Genomic DNA, 19630 nt, shown 5'->3' on the forward strand with positions numbered 1-19630 from the left:
AACACCATAAGTGTGTCTTAAATAACAATTATGAAAACAAAAACATTATTTAAATGTTTAAGTATTTTTAAAATAATAATTTAAAATGCTTATGTGTTCATTTCACAAGCGGTGCTTACGGGACGATGAAATTCAGCAGTGGACAGCTCCTAGGTTGACTTAATAGATTTCTACTTGGTAATGTTGTGTGACTAATTGGTAATTGTGACATTAGCAAGCGCTTATATATATATATATATATATATATATATATATATATATATATATATATATATATATATATATATATATATATATATATAATCTATTTATGTTTTCGTCTGTTTGTTTGTAGGATCCTGTTAACAGTTGTGGTGATCTTCCGGATCCTAATTGTAGCTATAGTTGGAGAGACAGTCTATGACGATGAACAAACCATGTTTGTTTGCAATACTCTTCAACCGGGTTGTAACCAAGCATGCTATGATAAGGCATTTCCAATATCCCACATAAGATATTGGGTATTTCAGATCATTTTGGTATGTACCCCAAGCCTTTGCTTCATCACATATTCCGTACACCAGTCTGCAAAACAAAAAGAACGAAGATACTCCACTGTGTTTCTTACCTTGGACAGGGAACAGGATTCGATGAAAGACAGTAAGAAGATTAAAAACACGATAGTAAACGGAGTACTTCAGAACACAGAGAACTCCACCAAAGAAGCCGAACCCGATTGTTTGGAAGTCAAAGAAATGCCCAATTCTGCCATCAGAACTACAAAATCTAAAATGAGGCGCCAAGAAGGTATCTCAAGATTTTATATTATCCAAGTAGTTTTCAGAAACGCTTTGGAGATTGGATTCTTGGTTGGTCAATATTTCCTATATGGATTCAATGTCCCTTCAGTGTATGAGTGTGACCGATACCCTTGTATAAAAGATGTAGAGTGCTATGTCTCCAGACCAACAGAGAAGACTGTGTTTTTGGTTTTCATGTTTGCAGTCAGTGGACTCTGTGTTGTTCTCAATTTAGCAGAACTGAATCACCTGGGATGGAGAAAGATCAAAGTGGCAGTCAGAGGTGTTCAGGCCAGAAGAAAGTCAATTTATGAAATTAGAAACAAAGACCTGCCCAGAATGAGTGTACCTAATTTTGGCAGAACTCAATCAAGCGACTCTGCATATGTGTAGCACTTTTGGAAAACAAACTACGCGAATGACAATGTATGAAATAAACAATTTGTACAATGAAGATAACAGTGTGTACTTTTAAATCTGCCCTTTACGTTTAGCGAATTGGACGAGGGTTTGAATTTGTTGTCAGTTATTGACTGCAAAAAACAAACGTATTTTAACATTTTGCACTGGTGCAACTTTTTAATAACATTTTTACTTAAATCGCAATGTAGAAAGCATATCATGTTTTCACAAATGTAATCTTTTTTTATACACTGGAGCATTTATACATTGCACTAAGTACTGTGGCGAACATCCTTGACATGTGCACTGAATCGAAGAGTTTAATCTCAGCGACACGATTACAGATATCTGGGGCTTGATTCATACATAGGTTTTGGGTTTTGTTTTTCTGATTATAGCTTTTTAAAATACTGTAGCGCTCTAATGTCTTTTTGTTGCCTGTCTTTGCACCATCGACCTTAATGTATGTACAGTAATCATTCCATTGCTAGATTAACTGAAAAACAGTATCAGGTGGATTTGCTGCAAACGCTAAGGCCTGTGATTTCCTTTATTATATACACCAAAGCGGCCATTGCTTCCATCTGTGAATACGCGTTTTCTTGTTTTTTTGTATTTAAGTGCCCTACTTGTATATACATGTACTTATATGAATATAAACCTACTATAATATTATTCATCAAAAAAAAAAATCCCTGCTGTGATTATGCTAAACGCTTCGCTTTTTTGTGTTACATTTATTTATTGTAATTTAAATGGTTATGGCACATTAAGTACTCTTTTTGCAAAAAAAAAACAACTCTAGTCTTTTTATACAATACATCTTTTTATTTATTTTCATTATTTAGATAAATTCTAAGCCATACACCCGTTTATCTTTAACTGCGGGTTATATTGAACAAATGTTTTGTTCCAATATCGATGGTTAGTTCCATCTGGTATGGTATAGTACTGTATATTGAAGTTCAAATCATTTACATAATTTCCAGCTGTTTTATGCTATCACAATCAAGAAAATGTTCACGCTCACCCCAGTCCCTGAAAGCTTGACAAATTAAATCTATTAATTGCAACTATGTGATTTGAAGTTTGTATTATTATTATTGAAGTGCTTGATAGGTTGAACATCAGTAATTTTAGCACTTGGACATTCTTTTCATACAGAATTTGTGGTGAATTTGAGGCAACAAATTGGGCCAAAGTTCATTTCCATTGCCTTTCAGTGGTCTACTTGTATTAAACTCACCTCTTTGTTTTTTGAGGGAGTTACAGTCAATCAGCCCTGGTGTAATCACTATGCACACACAGATAACAGTATTACTATATAAGGATGGGCCATCATATAGTGGTCCAGTTGTTTGAATTTCTGTATCGTTAACTATTCCTTCAGGAAATTGCATCATTATAAAATTATTTCAGTTGTGAATTAGATTTTTTTTGATAGTTAAGTTTACCAAGATTGCTATTCACAAATACTTGGACATCATATCATTTTTCTTGGGTACATGTTCAAATTGTAGTGCTATATTTAAATGGAAAGAACATGGGGGTATGTATGAATAACAACTTATATTTTTCATCCAAGTGTTAGCTGGTTTATTAAATATTGTATTTGACCATTATTACTCTTCACTTCATATTTTTATATTGTTCTACAGTATCACATTAGCTCCATATATTGATCGGTTGTTGTGGGAAGCAGGGATGAATTTCCTTTTTTATTTTTAAAAATTGTTGTACCAGAAATGACACAGCACAATGTATGAAAAAGGTACACAATCTAGGTGCCATACAAATAGGTATATAAGAAAAAACATACACTCAAAACACACATGGGCCACAGGGAGGGCCACAGGTTCAGGCTGTGCGAAGTAGGAGGATCTTCACTGGGGATTCCAAAGGGAGCGTCGCATTGGCTCGGGTGCTTCCATGGGTAAGGGAGGCAAAAATGTCAGGGACTGTTTCTCCTCATCACGCTACTGTGAACCCTTCTGGTCAGGCAACCAGTGAGCTCAAGATCGGACACCTGCAAGGCTGGCCCTTGTCCTCCAGAGATTGGTAGCTCTCTGACATCTTCTCTCGAGTTCCTGGGTGAAAAAGGAAGTTGGCTTGATCGTGGGATCGGAGGACATCCATTGATCCTTTGGATCTCTTGAGCTGTGTGGGGAATTGCTGCTGTGAGGGGGAAAGCGATTTGACATTCCAAATTTGGAGAAAATTGGGGGTAAAATAATAATTGGATAAATAAATAAATACCCACACATTTAAATTCACAATAGTTTTTGGAATCTATTTCAGTCTGAAAAATGTGTTCATTCTAAAAGAATAAACCAAACTTCAAAAACAAGCTAAGTCCTATTAACAAAAGGATTTATGCTAAGAACAGCTTATAGTCTTGTATAAGACAGTCCCAGACTCACTTGAAATCCAAGGATAAGACATTTATTACAGTCAGAAATGGTTTAAATATCCTATTTTTGGATTTCAAGGTATTAAGTTTGAGATTGTAGTTTAAAAAAAAAAACTCTTTACACAAAATTCTTATAACAGTAGGATTTTTTTAGAATGGGAAAACGTGTCCAAGTTACCAAACCAGAAATACAAAACCCAGATATTTCACTTTGGGCATCCTTTGATCACAAAATGCTAATCATTTTTCATATAATTTCAGAAGTTTTTCATGGTTTTAATATTTATTCAAAAGAAACTATAGTATCTATATATACTGTAGTTAACGGAGCAAGTTGATGGTTGTTTTCAACAGGATACTATAAATATCATTTCTGGATGGATGTTCCACAACTATTAATCAATTTCAAGTAAAAGAGCCAAAACAGCCATTTTCTGTTTCTCAAATACACATAATGAGAGGATAGAGGGCTGATTATAGATAAAAAAATCTTTAACCCATGGATGACAAGTTCAAATTCAAGTCCAAGTACCCAAATTATATTAATTTGGTTCACATCACAGTCATATCTCACCTAACGTGACACAGTTGAGCTTGATCACCTATTTATAGTCAGGAAAAGCCTATGAGCCTTCAATCCTTGGAGCTATTTGAGCATTCATTCCAGCTAGCAGAGATTACATTACCATTAAAAATGAAGTATGTTTTTTAGCGATACCCATCATGGAGCAGTGGGCACATAGAAGGTAATTTCACATGCACGTAACTCATGAAACTTTTAATCACAAAACACTGACTATTATTATTATTATTATTATTATTATTTATTTCTTAGCAGACGCCCTTATCCAGGGCGACTTACAATCGTAAGCAAATACATTTCAAGTGTTACAATACAAGTAATACAATAAGAGCAAGAAATACAATAATTTTTGTTCAAGTGTTAATTAATCAGCAGTTAATTGATTGTGTCCTTATTTCTATACTTGATGGATAGTACTATGCATTCTGGAATACATTATAATTTTTTTTTCTAGGTTAGCCTAAAATTATACAATGCAGATTCAACATACAGTCAATGTGATGTATTTAGCAAATAGTTATCTGTGTAACTGGATTGCATGCATATTCAAGTACAGCAGAAGAAGAATATTAAAAGTACTGTTTTTAATTACTTTAAATCATGCTAACCTATAATCTCCCCATTAAACCCCAGTGAATAATCCTTCTGCAGTTTCACTGTTGCACTGCTTAATGCATCACTCTCATCTGTGCCATTCACTCACCACATTTGGCTAAACCTTTTACTTTGTATACTTTTAACTGTATTTAACACTGAATGTGCACTGCATGTTTTAAATGTAAGTATACTGTATAGTGCATACTGTAATGCAATTTGTTTAAATGTATAAACTTTTTTTTGGTATATAATACTATTGACCCTGTTAGCTTTCTGAGATTAATGAGATGTTTAAGTATTCCTATAATTGTTGCACAACTCATTTTCTATCAGATCTATTTAATCACATACATCACATACAAATATTTATAATACATCTGTAACATGGTTTAGTGATGTACATTTAGTGCAATACATAAGTGTATGCTTTGTCATAATACTGCAGAAGTAGCTTTACTGTAACATCACCCAGAAGTTCCTTTCCTCTGGTAAGGTGTTGCTGTAGAGGAACCAAAACAATGTGTATATATATATATATATATATATATATATATATATATATATATATATATATATATATATATATATATATATATGTATATGTCAACAGTTAAACCAGTAGGGTAAATTACACTTTGAGAAAGAGAAAATAATATCACAAAGCAGCTCCTGGTTGTTTTTCAAGACAATCTATTGGTACAGGAGATTCTTGTGCAACACAGCATCATAGCAGCTAACAAGATTGCTTACTAGGTTACTTATTATGTACCAAGTGCTGACAATGTACCCCTGTACAGCCTGCACATAAGTTAAATAGGAGACAAGGACTGTCTGTGTTAACAATAACAAATTACTGCCAGTTGTGTGGGTTAATGCACTCATTTATTATGAACTGAAAGTGACATGAAAGAAAAGAACACACACAGTACAATGTCTCATGTTTATTGAGGAAAACTTTCATAATAGCAGACAAAAATTTTTGAAGAAAGTATCCACATAAAGGCATCCTGGGTTTCAGGATTAGATTTCAAGGCATTTAAATATTATACAGTGATATATGAGAATGCTTTAAACAATGCAAACATGTTTATATCTAATTATAATCTGTGATCATTAAATGTATTAATAGTTATAGCTTTAGCTATATTTCAGCTGATCTTGCAGCTACAAATGTTATAAACCAACTTCATAAGAATACAATGTTTTAAGTTTGCTACTGCAAAAAAATAAACTTTGAACACAGTGCATTACGCTAAGTACAAAAATAACTATTACTGGTTTCTGTGATGATGTAAAACTTCCACATACACTGTTCCATTATGGAGTTTAAGAGTTTAAAAAAGTTCCATACACAAATCTTTAGTGTTTTGTATTCAATGAGACACATACTGCAGCAGTGTGGAGTAGTGGTTAGGGCTCTGGACTCTTGACCGGAGGGTCGTAGGTTCAATCCCTGGTGGGGACACTGCTGTTGTACCCTTGAGCAAGGTACTTTACCTAGATTGCTCCAGTAAAAACCCAACTGTACAAATGGGTAATTGTAAGTAAAAATAATGTGATATCTTGTAACAATTGTAAGTTGCCCTGGATAAGGGCGTCTGCTAATAAATAATAATAATAATACTGGAACAATCCCTCAGGACTCACTTATAAACCTGGGTTTTGTCAAAAGGCAGATCTGACCATACATTATTTTGTGGACCAATCACTAGAATATCAAAAGGCACGCAACTGAATTTACACCTATTGTAGTTACACAGACAATAAATAGCAAACTCAACACTGCTCATACCATTTTACTGGCACTGCCCTCTGCCAGTAATTCTTGTTGAACTACAGGCATGGCATGTGTTTGACCTTGCTTAATGTACTTGGAAACAAATTTAGTACTTCAGTAAGTTGCTTAGACCTTAACATTGGAGAGGCTCCTTCAGTGACCAAGCCCTTAGATTGTAATGTCATCCCTATATTCTGTTCCAATCAGGGATCATTTTATTGATGAAGTAGGCATTTGTAAGCTATTAAATGGTCAGACCACTCTTTATGTCTGTATACTGCTGGAACATTTGAAGTAACGAGTGTAGTTCAGCAATTCCAGTGTAAACAACTGACAACAGTAAACAGTGTAAATAAGTGCAAACCACACAACTGACATTTCTTAAGCAAATGAGTTTATTTGGCTGAGTTACAGTTCAAGGGAAAAAAAGCTTTTTTGTCATGTAAATCAGTCTCTGTATTGTCTGTTTCTTACCCCGATCTCTAGTCTGGCACAAGTGTGAGGACCTGTTTAGGGCAAGCAGGCATTTGATAAGTTTACATTTACCCATCCATTTTATCATGCGTGAGTGCTGATTGGGCTCCATAGGCATAACATTTGCTTGAAGAAGATTTTTGTAGACGCCTGCCCGTGAAAGCCATATGTTGCTTCCTGAAAATACACAGCCCAGCTGGTCAGAAAGAGCCCAGCTCTTAAATTAGATACACAGCATATGAAAATAATTATTACACTAAACTTACAGCCTAACATTGTACACTGACCATTAAAAAAATATGTTTTAAAACCTTCCTAATAACAGTATTACACACACATATCATTTGTTATGGTGTTGTTTCATGAATTATTTTTTACTTTCAAAAGCTTTTGCATTGCTTCACTTTAAACTTGGTGTGAAAAGACCTTTGCTTGTGATTACTTTTGAATCCTGTTTGGTGAAATTCAAAACATATAATAATATTTGAATTATTATTAGGATGCAATTCATTTTGCTAACACTTTCTCACATGCATTACAAACTCATACTTGGAACAGATCCAGGATAAAACGGCTGTGTTAACAATAACAAATTACTGCCAGTTGTGCAGGTTAGTGCACAATAGCGATTGAGGCTGTATGTAAACACTGGGCAGAAGATGATGCTTGTGTACTCACATGAATAAATCTGGAGCACACAATTTTACACGTTACACTGGGAGTGCATTTTCTTATCTGAGATCATGCAAGTAATATGTAATATGAAAAACATAACTAAAAATGCCCTTGAAGCAATGCAAACTCATATTTTTGTAAATAAAAGTCCCTTGTAGTTTTCTATCTATCTGCTTTTGTCATTATGTGGCTCATTGTAATGAGAAGCAATCTCATGTATAAGATGGTATTTACTAAACCCACAAGCGTGACTGGCATTTTGCTTTTCCTTATTTTGGTGCATGGAGTGACACATTCATAAATTCTTCAAATGCTAACCACAACCCTAAAATCCTTTGATGTTACATTGTATGACCCCTTTGAGCTGCACCTAACAAATATTTACTCTATATGACACCCTCCCATAAGGGTGCACAGGTCTACTGACTCACTTGTCTCCTGCAATTCCTTATTTACCCACTGATACCCACAATAATCATACCATGGCCATGCCAGCAAAATGTTTGCATCAGTGAAAAGTGAGTTCCTGTTCTTACGTTCTGCGCATCGTCTTATCACTTCACTGGGTCTTAACAAAGTTTAGGATCTACGGTATAATGGAGAAAGGGAACTAGAATCGCTCTTAGCTGACAGTGCCTTTTGAAAGCAGGTTCCCCCTGACTATTTTCTTATCATACATTTCTCACTGCTCATTGTCTCCTTCATAAACCACTCCAAATATGTAATTCCCAACTATCTGAAATATGAACTGTCACAGTATACTATTGTAAATTAATAATCACCTCCAAGAGAAGTTCCATACTGAAGGACAAAAATTGTTTCAGTCATTAGACACGCTAAGTAAGTTAGTTAAATTCATTAATAAAAAAAACAGTACAGTGAGCACATGGCCTGTCATGTTTTAGGTGTGCAGTATATAAAACTTAGTTGATTGTCACACTGTAACATGTCTGAGGGCTGATACATGTAATAAAATAATTTCTGAATAAATACCATATTTTTTAAAACCTTCTGATTTTTTGTAAATCATTTTATGCAACTATAGAAAAATATATCAAAATATAAAAGGCCTATGCAATATAGAAGCAAGAAAAGGGTTAACACCAAATCAATTGGAAAGCACATTTTACAAACCAATGGAGTTTCAAGTTTAAGTGACTAAGTGCAGTATACCCCCTAGTGAAATAAGCAACAACAACAACAAACAAGTATTAAAAGGACAGAACTGAAGTGCAGAAGCCATCTTAGTACACTTCAGTCTGTTTCTCCTTAGATAACATCACTATAATCAAATACTGGAAGCAGTGCAACCAGATTGCTTAGAATTTATAGAAACTTGAGTATATGCAAAACTAAAAGGAAACAGGGTAATATTTTCCAAGCGTTATCAGAGTCAAATTAGGCATTTTTTTTAAAGGGATTTCAAATTACAGTTTCAGTGTTAGAGGTCTGCAGAAACTTGTTACTTGCTGGAGGTGCCTTTAATAAATATTCAATAAATCCATTAATTTACGTGTTGATTTAAAAACAAGAAAAGCTGTCCTCCCGTATGTTTGCAATGGATTGCCAATCAATGGCAATTCACTTACGTATTGAGTGTTTTAAAAGCTGGTTGGAAGAATATTTTCCTCAGAACTGACATTTTTACTGCCACATGGCCTTGGTATTCAATTGTAAACGTGAGGGAGGACAGCTTTTCAGGTTTTGAAATAAACACATAAATAAACAGATTTATTGAATACCTGACTCAAGACAATTTCAGGTATGAGTAATGAGTGAACAGTTTCTGCAGCTTCAATGACTTCCTGAGAGTATTTGGGTCATCCTGTAGTACCTTTTCTGCTAGGCATCTTTTGATTGTTCAGTGTACCAAGCTTTTCACAACAGATGTTCTTGTTTTGGGGCATTATGCACTGTAAAAGTAGGTGCTGGTCTTCTTGTCATTTGTTATGTTATTGTTTTATTTTTGAGTCTGACATGTTTCATGATATTACCATTTTGATAAAGGGAAAAAACAGAATAACATGTATTTTAAAAGACAATACCAGAAGAGTTTATTTACAATATAGCCTTAAATATCTATATTTTAAATATTTTTTTGCTCAATGCCTTGGATCAACATCAGACTTCCCTCATAGAGCACAGATAATATTGTTCCAAAAGGCTAAATTTGAAAATGTTCTTTAACATTTTTATTTGTATCCATGGTGTGCTTCGGGGCATTGGAGCAAGGGCCCCTCCCCCTCCAAATCTGTAATCAGTTTGCTATTTAACCCCTAGTCAAGTCCCTATCTATTTCATTTATGCATCTTCCCACAGTTCCTCTCCATCACCACCTCAGCAACTGCATCTCCCTCTGGAGGCAGGAGAAACTCTCCACCCTGCCATGGATGCTGCATGAAGCCTCACCTCCTCGAGATGGAGATAGACCTCTGGCCAAACCCATACTGTCCACTGAATCTGCTGTTGTAGGGAATCTCTCCCGATCCAATGTTACAGTTTTTTATGAATTACAAAAAAAACACCTGATATTGAAATAAATGGGGTTAAAGAAACTGTTTACTCATGAAAATGTTTTCATTTTGTTCATATTCATAATTTAAATCTTTCTCTTAGAGTAGAGAATGTTTGGAAACATATGGGTAAAGTTTCAGTTTTATTCATGTATAAAGTGTGTAAAGTTGCAGTATTTGATACATTCACGGATAAATTCCCTACATTAACCTTCAAGGTAGAATGAATTAGAAATGATGGTTTATTAAAAACATGTTTTGACAATATGACATTACTTTTTAAAATATGGATACATTGTGGCTACATTAAATAAACAGATAGAGGAGAGCCTTTTGCACTTTGTTTGCATATTCACCTTCTCTCTATGCAGCAATTTATATTACATTTCTACAGGTTAAGGCAAAGAAATGGAAAAAATAAGCACACTAGTGATGTAATCAAAGCGGTCTGCTATCAATGTGAACGGTACAGTAGCCTGTGGAAAAGCTTACAAGTTGCATGTGAAGGTCTGAATATTTTTAGAACTCTTAATCCCATTGTCATTGGGTTATCAGAAGGTCATGCTGCAGAAAGCTGACAAAGCTAAATGATCATTCAGTTTTCCTTGTGTCAATTCTAAGATGAGGACCAATATCAGTTGTACAAATAGACACGCAGCAGTTCAAGACAACCCGTAAAAACACCTACATTTGTATAGAATTATATTTTTATTGTGACATGAAAACATGAAACATTTGCCTCAAACTCCCTGATTTGGAGGTCTTCCAACTGGCCAACCGGACTAGACAGTGGATCCCTATAATAAATTGGACCAAATTAGGTAGCTATGAGATGAGGGAGACTGAAAGATATGAATGTTAATGGCGAGTTATTGGAATTAGACGATGACAGATTGTTAGGAAATCAACCATTATTAAGGAAGGATATCAACGTATCAGAAATAAATAAATAAATACATGAATAAATAAATAAATAAATAAATAAATAAACACACAACAGTAGTCTTATTCATGTATTGATACAGTCCATGGAAACTTATGTTTTCTCCTTCCATGATAATGCTTAAACCACATTAACCACTGCCTTATTACATCTGACAGGTACTCAAGGCATAGCAACACTTCTGACAATGGGGCTTAACAAGGGTCCAGGTTCCACATCAATTAGCAGCTGCTGGAATCACTGGCAGAGTACAGCAAGTAAAGCAAACCAAGAAAGCTCACCAACTGGAAGGCAGGCACATTTATATAAATATTGTAATTCTGTCCAGGGTTACCACAATTTCTGATTTATTGTTGACAACAACAGTGAACCACAATTTGAAGCCCTCATATGATAAGAACATGTTATTGTGCACTCATGCATTAAGGTTCATTCTTATCTAGTAAATATCTTTGTACTTTGTATGAATTGGAAATGATTGACCTGTTTTTGGACATGAGTGTATAGAAGCTTTGATTTTTTTTTTTTGCTCTGATAAAGCTGTTTTCTAAGCTGAGATGCTCTCCCTCTCTTTTTAACACGCTCCACGAAGCAATGTTTATTCTGTGGGATTGTGTAAAACTGTAACTGGCGATCACGTGGGATATCATCATGGCTATCAAAGGCTGCACTTTCTTTTGCACACCTTTTTAAAGAATGCTTTTAGAACTGTTTTTCGATACCATGTTTTGGGCAAATAAAATTACATTTGAAATGCGCATGCATGAAATTGGAACAAGCTGTCAACAACTTTAAATAGCGGATGAAAACAAAAAAGCATCAATCAATAATCTTGTAAAAGTGGAAAAAATAAACATTATAGGATGCAGAGTAAAGTACAGTTTACTGATCCAGCCATGACCAAATTACAGTTCTGGATAAATAGACGACTTTATCAGTATGAAGGTTATTACTGAGACATGTTTAGACTAATTCTAATGCAATATTTGGAAAGTCAGTTAAACAGAGAGATCTCATGGATCACACCCTCCCAGAATGCCTGCCAGGAAATTTTTAAAGGGTAAGTTCTGTACATTTTTATCTCGGTATTAATTCCTCAAAAAGTCAAAACCAATCAGTTAGATTCTCAGTAAAGTCTACATCAATGCTAAAGTCTGTGACTACCTCAACAGTGTATAGCCTTAAGACTTAAAGCTATGCTCTCTTATACAACAGGTTGCAAATATGCCTTGACACAATGTGAAAACACAACCCTTGTTTGTGAAGGGCCTCCTAATGGTCACATTAAGTGGAATGTGATTGTATTAGACAGTACCCTTTTCAGAGGTGTCAATGGCGCTAGTTACAATAGGTCACTTAGGGAAGGACACAATTCAAACATGAAAATATTAAAATAAGAATTTTATTTTTTAGTAGAATAGGAAAAGATTAGAGGATTAGATTTGATGCATTATGCAAACCAAAACTCATTTTAACATTTAAAACACTGAAAAGACAAACATTTGTCTTTTAATTTATTAAGTTTATCATAGTATTTCTGAATATTTTTTTTAATTCCTGAAAACGTCAACACCTTCTTATGTACAGTATTATTTTAATATTTCTAATTTATAAGGGAGATAATCTACATTAGACATGAAATCATCGTAGTGTCGCAACTGGAGTCAAGCTGGGTCTCCCCCAAAGAGACTCTTGCAATCACATGATCTGGAAGAACAGATGTCATTAAGCAACCAAGCCAAGTAAGGGATGGGAAGTATTAGGCAGTATCTATCATTAGTGCAAGAAACATCAGATGAAGACTCAAAGCTTTGCATGGTAAAAGTAGGGTCTAAATTCAATTTGACCTTGAATAATTTCTGAAAAACATAGTGCAGGATTGTACATGCTTTGATTCTTCTGTGACTTCTGTAGCTTCTGGTATATAACTATATCCGTGCCAGTTGCATGGTTTTGTCCTCTGTTTCAATAACAAAGAGACATTTACTTCCTAGAGGAGAGTCAAATAAGGCCAATATCCCTTATAGAAAAACACATCTTTACTACAGATACTGAAGTTTTGCTATACCTCACATAACTCTACAGCATAGACAGCACATATAACAAACCATTGACATATTTACAAATAACACATTCACAAATGTTTTTAAATTTTAATTTTTAATTTTATCATATTATTTTGGATTGAATTGTGGAGTTCTGTGGCATGTGCATGCTTTTTATAACATTGTGTTGTGTGTAATTTCTTGGAAGAGGTTATTTTTGTAAACAGTTCCAATATTTTGGTTTAAAGGGTTGAAAATGTTTTTTTTCTCTTCAATTCAGATAACCCAGATGGATGCACTGAACAGTGTAACATTTCTAAGGAACCAAATGGAAACATTATTAAAATAATTGGGGTGTCACAAATGAAGAGAAACGAAATGAACATGAAAAGAGGTAAAAAAAATAACGTTTGTGTTAGTTTTTAAAAGACAGCATATCACAAAACTCAATCAGAATCAATAGAAAAGAAAAATATCAGTTTTAGATTTTAGTTGTCAATGCTTATGCCAACCAATTTTATCATTACTTTACAGTTTACTGATCTTAAATTCAGCACCATTTCATTTTAAGCAGTTGGTGGGTGAAGTATAATGACCTGTTTAAATTGGTACCACCTGCCAGAGGGTGTTGATTTTCTTTTGTAAATTGTCTATTTAATACTAATGACAGGTGCCAGACAATCATGTAAAGATTGATGCACCTTTAATCCACATCCTTTATGTAAAGAGTAGGCCCAGCACAGGCTCTACACAAGCTGAGCATCTCCATACTGCCTCACTAATGCATTGTTCCCGATGGCAATTCTTGGCCACTATTTGAGTCTGCCAACAATGATGCTAATTAGTGTCAGTTATGGTGGTGGTTTTGTAATGTGGACAACTAGACAATAGACAGTAGCAATGTATTTGAATAAAATAGAGTCATATAAAATATACAACCAAGAACAATACTTGCACATATGCATCATTGGATATTTTTACAGACATTTTTATGAGATGAAGATTGAAGATTAGAGAGTTAAGCAGATAGGCTCTTTGATTTCCATTGCTTAGTTTATTCCATTTACTTCAGAAGTTATTAGTTTTTGTAAGAATTATGTGATTATGAAAGGTAACAGATTAACAGTTGTACAATTAATCTCTTTGTGTATTTATATTTCAGGCATAGTTTGTCCAGACAAGTGATAGCATTAACTGTCTATTAAAGTGACCTTAGATATCGCATAAACTAGGCTACCCTGATTGACACAGATCTATCTATGAACCAGGTTTCCCATTTTTCATCTTTACCTCACATCTGTTAAGTATACGTAGAGCTGTGAGAAGGGGCTGAAGTAATTTGACGTGCAGTTAATGTTCACCCAGGAATTCTCTTCTTAATATAGGGTTCTGATTAAAAATGTATTATAAAGGCTGATGATGCAGTCCTACAGCTTCATCAGAGCAGCAGTGGTAACATGTAAATACATTTAAACAAATGGTTTATGCATACCATTCTTTAGTGGCCTTTTTTCACTATAAACTATTCCTAGTCCCAAGCTCAGCTGTACCGTGGTTACGGCTTTATAATTGCTTTGAGTGTGATTGTGTTTTTTGTTGATTGTGTATATTATGCAGCTGGAGTTAAAGGGACAGACGCACATGTGTGCAGCCATCAGCGAACAACACCTTGAGTTAAACATATCCTTTGCTGATAGATGTAGCATGTAGACACTCTTTAAAATCCTATGAGAAATAAGAAATGTTAAAACAAGAACGTTTTAGCCCGAAAGAAATGTTGTCTTGAATAATATTTTAAATAAAATGCAGTGGCATTTATCTATAGATAATGCAATGTAAATAGGAAATCATATGCATGAATGGGTACATTCATTAATTTCTTTTTAAAATAAAAATGTCATCACCCTGGATGAGAGGAAAACTCTTTCCAATCAGCTTTTAAAACACAAAATTCTGAAGTTAATTGCCATTGATTGGTCCCTCCATGGTAAAGGTGAGCGAATTCAACACATTCGTAAATAGGTGTGTTTTGATTTATTTAATACCTGCGGACAAATACTTTCTTGGAAAATACGAGTATCTGCACACCCCTAATAAATAGATTATTTATATCATAAACTTAATGTAGGTGTGACAGGGTTGAAGAACACTGCACACAAAACTAAATGGCAAAAACAGGGTTAATTCTCTGTCTTGTGCTGCAGTTTGCTGGCTTGAGAATGCCAGGAATGTAGGAGAACAAGTGTGCCCTGATTGGTCAGGCAATTAGAGAACTATTCTACAGGACTAGATGAGGTATCTAATAGATTGTCATTTGTGGGAAGGGAGGGATGAGATGGCACTGGTTAGCAGAGAGCTGCAGTCTATGGCTGACCAAAGGTTATAGTGTTTGTATTTTTTTTTTTTTTTTTACACTAGTGTTTTGTTCTATTTGATTTGTTGGACTGGGTAGCACTCAATTATTATGTGTGACTTGTACAGTAGAATCTCTGTTAATCGCTCAAATATAAGTTTCTCTTTGTAGCAAAAAAAGCTATGGAATCAAATAATATTTAACATGGTGATTGAGGAGAAACTGCTTTGCTCTTGAAAAATATACACACAGGAAAGGGATTGGGACAGGGCAGCAAACCCAGTTTAAGCATACAGTTTACAGCCATTTGCTGCTCTTGGTGCCTAAAATAGAAGGTCTCCCAGTGATGGGTTAATCCTACTTTGGCTTCAGCACTGAGTAGATTACTGATTATGGCGTCATAGCAACTATTGCTGTCTTGGACACACATTGCAGCTCTTCAATAATTTACTGTTCAATTCACGGTATTCCTATCAACAATGTCAACACCGATCCATTAATTTTCCTGGTTAAATCATAATACAGTTATATATTGGGCCATTGATTCATTGTTTGCTTTTCTAAGTGTTCATGGATGGCTGTATTATTGTAATGACTATTTCTATTTTCTTTTTTTTTTTAAAGCCACGAATGTATCCTTTTGGATTCTTGAACATCTGTTTCGCTTGTGTGGAACAAGTTGCCTCAAGCTTAACCTCCAGCTATTGTGAAGACTATGCTAAGACAATCTTCAGTGTTAAAGACAATCCTTTAAAATGTTTACCATAGTAATTGCTGCCAAACAAATCTTGCTATGCTTGAATAGTTCCTGTCAAATACACGTTTGTGCATACAAAAATGGATGATGTACTCACATTGCCGAGTAAACTTCAGTACAAAATTAAAAAGTAAATCAAAATATAACACACAATCTTTCAAGAATGTCCCTTCATCAGGTGAAAGTGGATTTGAGAAGAAACAGTGTTGCTGTTGTATGTTTAGCTTTGCAGTAACTGGTCTGTGGAAGCAAGCTCTCTGACCACTGATAAAATGCTTTGTGATAAGTTGCTGGTTAGAATGTGCTTGATGCCATGTTCCCTATGGGGAGGAAGAATGCAGCAGAAATTGGAGCTGTGGAGCCCTCCTTTGGAATTTAAATGTGTTGAGTGCTAAAAAAAGATAAAGGGTCAGTTTTCATGTACGACATTTATGGTGAAGATTCTCTATGAATGTACATCCCACTACGGAGGATATATTTATAGGAAATTGGATTAACTATTTGATATCTATCAGGAATTTAAAACAGAATTCTACACGATACATAGAAAAAGTGCAAACACAGCTTGACCCGGGTCAAGTAACACCAAACACTGCATTATACCTGCAATAGTTTGTAACACCAGTTGTCATAATATGTTTTCATCGTTACTAACTTAAATGCTTGTCTACTTGACTTGGTTCATTGTAGTTTTACTTCATACCTTCATACATAAGTAGGCCAATTAAATGTTTGGTTGATGTGACAGTTGTTTAGTGTGAATAGTCCTTTCTCAGATTCACCCCTCAGAGGTTGATTACCGTAATTACTAATCACCCCACACTAAAAAACATCATGGGGAATAACTAACGTTTACAGTTCAAGCCTGGTCACAACTTGAGCATTGGTCTACAGCAGGTAGCCTTCAGTGAAGGAAAATTCAATGTCAAATGTTCCGACTAGAAGTCTTTTTCAATTTCTTCAAATTTAATACAGTATGTTGAATTTACTCGGAAGAATGTATAAATCAAGGTTACTAACTGGTTGGCAAGGGAGACCATTATAATCAGTAAAGATAAAATGACAATGGGAAAAGTTAAAAAGATATAAGCACTTAATCAAGCTTAATGGTATAACTGCTTGTACACTTGCAGAAGAACTGTATACAACATATTATACAGGTATGTCCTTTAATCATCTCCTATAGCCCCCTGTGCAATGTGTAACGTAGCACAAACAAGGTCATGCTGTGTATGCAGCTCATCTTCAATGCTACAGTCATTTTTTAGGACTGAGATTATAAATTGCTTCTCTTACAGTTCTACATATAAGTGTGTGGATAAATAATCATAAGCCCAGTAAGTGCCTATTCATATTTAATGACACTGTTTAAAATGTATAATGCACTATAATTTATAAGTAAATGACAATAAAATCCACTTGCAGTTGTTCATATCATAATACATAATGGAACACACAGCTAATGTATAAAAACCCAAGTATGAAAGGAAAAAAAAAAACCAAGTATGAAAAGAAATAGAGATATACTCTCTGATACATACCAGTGGAGAGTTCTATTGGTGCTTTCATTCTGATTCAATGATGGAATTAATAAAGAAATACAGCTGATTCATTTAGGTTTAAAACATGTTTTTTTTTGTCTTCATACAGTGTACTTGTTATATAGACATAAATGTACATAGGCTATAGCCATAAACAACTCCTTGGGGGCTCGTCGGTTACTTGCCCATGCTCATTGATGGAATGACTGCAATACTCCATGGACATTCACTATTATTATTTGTTTATTTAGCAGACGCCTTTATCCAAGGCGACTTACAGAGACTCGGGTGTGTGAACTATGCATCAGCTGCAGAGTCACTTAATTACGTCTCACCCAAAAGACAGAGCACAAGGAGGTTAAGTGACTTACTCAGGATCACACGATGAGTCAGTGGCTGAGGTGGGATTTGAACCGGGGACCTTCTGGTTGTAAGCCCTTTTCTTTAACCACTGGACCACACAGCCTCCTATATGGAGTATCCTCTTAACATTATAATATGGTTCACAGCCAACTCGGCCCAAAACTAGGTTGGCCCACGGACGTAAATCAACTCAGGTTACAGTGAAATCAGAGGTAAGACCAATGATTAAAAATAATCACAATCAAAATCATAATTTCACCAACCTTAAAGTTACAAAGACAGCAAGCAAATGAAAAGTGAAACAAACTGTATTGCATACTTCAAAACTGCTGATAGTATTGATGGAATGACTTTAGTTAAATAAAATAAATAAACTGCAGCCTATATACCTATGTGAGGCCCCCCAGCAAACAACTGTCAAAAGACAGCATAATTCTGCTCTTCTTATTACACTTTTCAATTTGTCCATGAAACTATGAAGTAAAGCTTATAAGAAACAACGTCAAGTAGACAAACGTTTCAGCAAGTTCTGTCAGTAGTGCATATACTACTTGGCTTACTTTCTGAGAGTTTTTAGCTTATGTACTTTTAATGTGTCACATTTCTGCTACTTTTGGAATGTGTTTTTACATGAATGTTAAATCCATTTTCACCGAATACATTTTAATATAGTGTGACAGAAATACAATGATTCTTGGTTGTAAATCTCCCTCCCGACCTGTGAGGGTGCTAAGAAGCTAGAACAGAATTCCCTGGACGGGCTGGCCTGACAGTTCTTTCCCAGGGTTCAAGGGAAGTCGGCCAGCTAGGAAGGGGGCGAGACTCCGTTGCAATAATGCATTGACCTGGCTGTTGCACTCGTTTACCAAGGGGTCATGTGTGACAGCAAAAAAGGGGACGGAGAATCGTAATCTGTTCCTTTGCATTGGTTTGAATTGCTAGAACCGAGAAGGACTGTGAGAGACACATGAAAGTGAGAGTGTGTGTTTTGTTTGTTTGTAATTTTCTTGTCTTGTCTTGTACGTTACTAGACAGCTAACACAGTTCCAGAGCTGTCGCCAAGAGCCAGCACTAAACCAGACAGCACTTCACCATTGTCACAAATATAAACTTGTATCACCCACCACAAGCACTACTGCACACACCCAGGACTGGTGACTGTGTTTGTATTATTGTGGGGCGGATATTGTTTATTATTGGGGACTGCAATCCCCTTGTTATTTACCCCATGCATTACACATTGGTGTGTATTGCTGGGGGATTATTGTTTGGTTGCCAGACCTGGAATATAAATAAAATAATTACTTTCCAAACCGGATTACAAGACTCTGTCTGTTTAATTACCGCACTGCATCACTCCTGCACCTGTTTCCACTCAGCCACTTTGCCACATATAGCTACATATGTTTCCGTCACAG

General features: G+C 35.1%; 1 protein-coding gene across 1 annotated transcript in view; it reads left to right on the forward strand.

Annotated features, from left to right (window-relative positions):
- The window catches only part of LOC117963960 (gap junction delta-2 protein-like), a 2511-nt gene extending 531 nt beyond the window's left edge, over positions 1 to 1980 (forward strand). The window contains exon 2 of the mRNA XM_034906013.2: positions 335 to 1980. Within this exon, the coding sequence (XP_034761904.1) occupies positions 335 to 1172 (838 nt within the window). The 3' untranslated portion in view covers positions 1173 to 1980. The remainder of the gene's footprint in view (positions 1 to 334) is intronic.
- Positions 1981 to 19630: the final 17650 nt, after the last annotated feature.

The sequence above is a fragment of the Acipenser ruthenus genome, chromosome 18 (assembly GCF_902713425.1).
Source record: "Acipenser ruthenus chromosome 18, fAciRut3.2 maternal haplotype, whole genome shotgun sequence".
NCBI lineage: Eukaryota > Metazoa > Chordata > Actinopteri > Acipenseriformes > Acipenseridae > Acipenser > Acipenser ruthenus.